This window comes from Callorhinchus milii, unplaced genomic scaffold, assembly GCF_018977255.1.
Source record: "Callorhinchus milii isolate IMCB2004 unplaced genomic scaffold, IMCB_Cmil_1.0 Scaffold99, whole genome shotgun sequence".
Lineage (NCBI taxonomy): Eukaryota > Metazoa > Chordata > Chondrichthyes > Chimaeriformes > Callorhinchidae > Callorhinchus > Callorhinchus milii.
This window is the reverse complement of record NW_024704840.1, coordinates 146125-150125: the sequence shown is the minus strand read 5'-3', so window position 1 is coordinate 150125 and position 4001 is coordinate 146125. Positions and strand designations below refer to the sequence as shown.

Sequence of the window (4001 nt, the reverse complement as noted above, 5' to 3'; positions counted from 1 at the left end):
AAACTTTTCATTCGCTATTGCACATTGCTGCATCTTCCAGATGCCGCAAAGTGCTTCACATAATATACGGTAAACGAATTGGCTTCATACTGTGTGAGCGAAACAAAGCAGCCGAGTGTTAACTTCAGTGTCCCATTGGGTTGTGTGACTAAATTTTTTATAAGTTTTGTCATTTTGAAGGAATCATTAACCCCGTAAAAGCAATCAGCCCGGAATCGAACCAGGTCCTTTCGCTCTCACTATTGAGCTACAGGACACCACATGTGCTGCAGACATGACATGGACATCCCGCCATTAACAAGGAAATTGAGGGAAACTGAGAGGCAATGAGTGCTGAGCAGTTATTGTGATGAACAAGAGGGGAATTGCTGGCAGATCACTGGAGGTTTGTGTACGGCCTCTCTATGTGACTGTCTCACTGTGTCTCCACTGCACACAAGTAGGTGGCGGCGTCTGTCACTTCTGTGCCTGTGATGCTCAGATTACTGCCCTTCTCTCTATAGTTCATTGTAGCTGTGATCCTCTCCTTCTGCTGCTCTCCTGTCTTTCCTGTTACCAAGTGCGTCAGAGCCTGGTTAGGGTACTGTCTGTACCACTGTAAGGCGTTATTCGGTCCTGTTGCCGAACAGCTGAAAATCACTCGTTCCGTCTCCCCTACAGTGACAGAGACTGGCGACTGGGAAACTGTATCCTGACCACTGACTCCTGGTAAATACAAGAAAATCTGTAAATGAAACTCACTCGTTAATTGCGGTCGAAGTAAATACAATGACTCACAAAGCTCAAGCGGGGTTTATCGGTGAAACATGCTCACCCCAGAGGAACACGGCAGCTTGCAGGAGGATGAAGAGCAAAGTGTACTGACGCTTCATAGCCAATCTTTCAGCGCTTTAGTGAAGAAATGCAAGTTTCCTTTAAACCTTAGGCAGGTTTCCTTATTCCAAGCCCTTCTGTCTACCGAATAATAGATAGGAAACCTGCTTGTTAGTCGATTTGCGGATACCGTTCCAGTTGAAATTGTCCCTGAAAAAAAATTGTCACTCAATCCACGACTGTTTGAGGATCTCTGCTGTGTCCAATTCGTACTCGAGTTTCGCCCATGAAATACGCAGTCACTAACTTTGCAGTATTGTCTGTCAAGCGATTTGTGCTGTCTCGTTGATTTGATACGCGCTGTATCAAATGGCAAGAATTATTATCAGATAGATAGTCAAAAAGAAGGTTGGACCCGGTATTCAGTGGAGGCCGCTGAGTGTGTGCAGACGGCTCGTGAATGGCCTCATGTGTGTTGGTTTCACATCCTCGGGGGCACATTGTCAATTTGGTAACGAGCCATTGAGAGGGTTCAAAACGAAAAGGGAGGATCCACGTGAAGTCAGCAGTTTCTCAGATGTCTCTGCCCCAGTTAGTTGAAAGTTTCCTTCCCGCCCCTTTCCGGTCTCTTTTTCCGGGTTACAGCCATTTGGGTAAAAAACAGGTTGGTTTGTATGTTCAAAGCGTTTTCTGGCCTAATTCACAGCTTCATGTCATTGCACTGTACTGTGTAGTTCGCAGAATCAGACTTCATAATTTACCATTTATTTTCGTTAACTGGGAATCTGTCACATGTGGAAACCCATCATCTTGATTATGGTTATTCAAATCCAGATCAAGCGGAGAAATATCGGATTAATCGTTTCATTTGATACAGCATCTTATCGCATCGTCTAGTCGGCCGAAAGCACCTCGAAGAATTTAATGCAAATTAACAAAAGGACAAGTTGAGTGTGGGAGACAGGATTTGTCCTTAACTTGCCCTTAGAAACTTCTCCCCCACCCAACAGACCCCATTTCTGACGAAGAGTCGTGGACCGGAAAAAAATGATTCTCTTTCCTTTCTCAATAGATGGGGTCTAACCTGTTGAGTTTTCTCTCTCTCTCTGTTTTTGTTTCAGATTCCAGCATCTGCAGTATTTTGTGTTTCGATAATGTAAAGTAAATTGACAGTATGATTTGCGGATAAATTACGCAGCCAATTGTGCACAGCAATGTCCCAAATATCTAGTTGTGAAATATGCTTTAATGATTGTTATTAAATACATTTTTGGGGTATTGCCAAAATTTAATACTTATAGTTCGATAAACAGGGGCGAGAGTGTAAATAAAGGAAGCTTGGGTCGGGTTTAGCGCTCTCATGACCGTCAATGATTGCAAGGCGAGTGTTATAACCACAATATTACAGGACACCAAAGCCCTGCATGCGTGACACGAACAGGCCGTCATCAACAAGGGAATTGAGGTAAACTTAGTGCGGTGAGTGCTGAGCAGTTATTGTGATGAACAAGAGGGGAATTGCTGACTGATCACTGGGGGTTTGTGTACGGCCTCTCTATGTGACTGTGTCACTGTGTCTCCACTGCACACAAGTAGGTGGCGGCGTCTGTCACTTCTGTGCCTGTGATGCTCAGATTACTGCCCTTCTCTTTATAGTTCATTGTTGCTGTGATCCTCTCCTTCTGCTGCTCTCCTGTCTTTCCTGTTACCAAGTGTTTGAGAGCCTGGTTCGGATACTGTCTGTACCACTGTAAAGTTTGAGTCGTTCCTTTTGCGGAACAATTGATAAGCACATTTTCCTTCTCCCCAACAGTCACAGAGAGTGGCGTCTGGTAGACTTCCTCCTGACCACTGACTCCTGGTAAACGAAAGAAAATCAGTTAGTGAAACTCACTCGTTAATTGTGGTCGAATTAAATATAATTTCTCGGAAAGCGCAAGTGGGGTTCATCTGTGAAACATACTCACCCCATAGGAACACGGCAGCTTTCAGGAGGATGAAGAGTAAAGTGTATTCGCGCTTCATAGCCAATCTTTCAGCGCTTCAATGAAGAAACTACAATTGCCTTTAAAACCGTAGGCAGTTTTCCTTATTCCTCGCGTCTCTCTTTAACCGACAGTAAACAGGAATCCGACTGCGAGTCGATCTGCGGATCGCTTTACAGGGCTATTGATCCCTCAAAAAATTGTCACTCAATCCACGACTCTTCGAGCTAATCTGCGGTGCACGGTTCGTTCTCGAGTTTCGCCGCCCAACCAACACACGCTCACAAGACTTGAGAGGATATTCTATGAATCGATTTGAGACGCCTCAGAGACGAGATAAGGCACTTTATCAACGGTCAAAGATTATTATGGCATAGACAGTCAACAGAATGCAGGACGAGTTATTCAGTGGAAACGCCTGAGTGTGTGCAGACGGCTGGAAATGGCCTAATGTGTGTTGGCTTCACATCCCCGGGGGAGGTTTCAATTTGGTAACGAGGTGAAACGAGCCATTGAGAGGGTTCAAAGCGAAATGGTAGGAGCCATGTGAAGTCAGCAGTTCCTCATGTGTCTCTGCCCCAATTAGTTGAAAGTTTCGTACCCTCCTCTTTCCTTTCTACACTTCTGGATTACACGAGTTTGGGTACAAAACACACGTTTTCAAGCATGACTCATTTCTACGAGCTTCTGCGTTGCATGATTTGTTTCGCTAAATGACGCTTCATATATTAACATTTATTTTTGTTACCCTGGTGTCTGACACATATGGAAACCAATCACCACGCCTATGGTTATCCATATCAACCAGTGAGTTATAATAAACCTTGCGTTTGATACAACGCCTTATCACTTGTCCGAGTTATTTGTCTATACGGCCTTCACGGGATACACGGTTAAGTGTATCGACTGTATTTTGTGGGGAAAATGCCAATTGCGCAAAACAGCGTCTGACAAACAGTCGTTGATCGAGCGACCAATTTTTTNAATGGTATATTACCACCGAAAAAGCGTTACTCCAATCTATTGAGAACCGGGTTCCTAGTTACGGCTCAGCAAACCAATAAAATGAACAATAATAATCCTTCCATTTGACATAACGCATTATCACTTCTTCGAGACGTCACATAGTATTTCACAGACTCTACGGTGAAGTGAAATGACTGTACATGTTATGGACTAAATGCGGCAGCCAGTTGCGCAACG

The 4001-nt window shown here is 44.2% G+C and overlaps 2 gene segments (V, D, J or C); both read right to left on the bottom strand.

Moving 5' to 3' along the window:
* Nucleotides 1–415: 415 nt before the first annotated feature.
* On the bottom strand, nt 416–1028 carry LOC103190551. The segment is given in 2 exon segments: nt 416–705; nt 815–1028. Coding segments are annotated over 2 exon segments (348 nt in total).
* Nucleotides 1029–2381: 1353 nt separating this feature from the next.
* On the bottom strand, nt 2382–3266 carry LOC121851738. The segment is given in 2 exon segments: nt 2382–2671; nt 2781–3266. Coding segments are annotated over 2 exon segments (348 nt in total).
* Between the last annotated feature and the right edge of the window lie 735 nt (nt 3267–4001).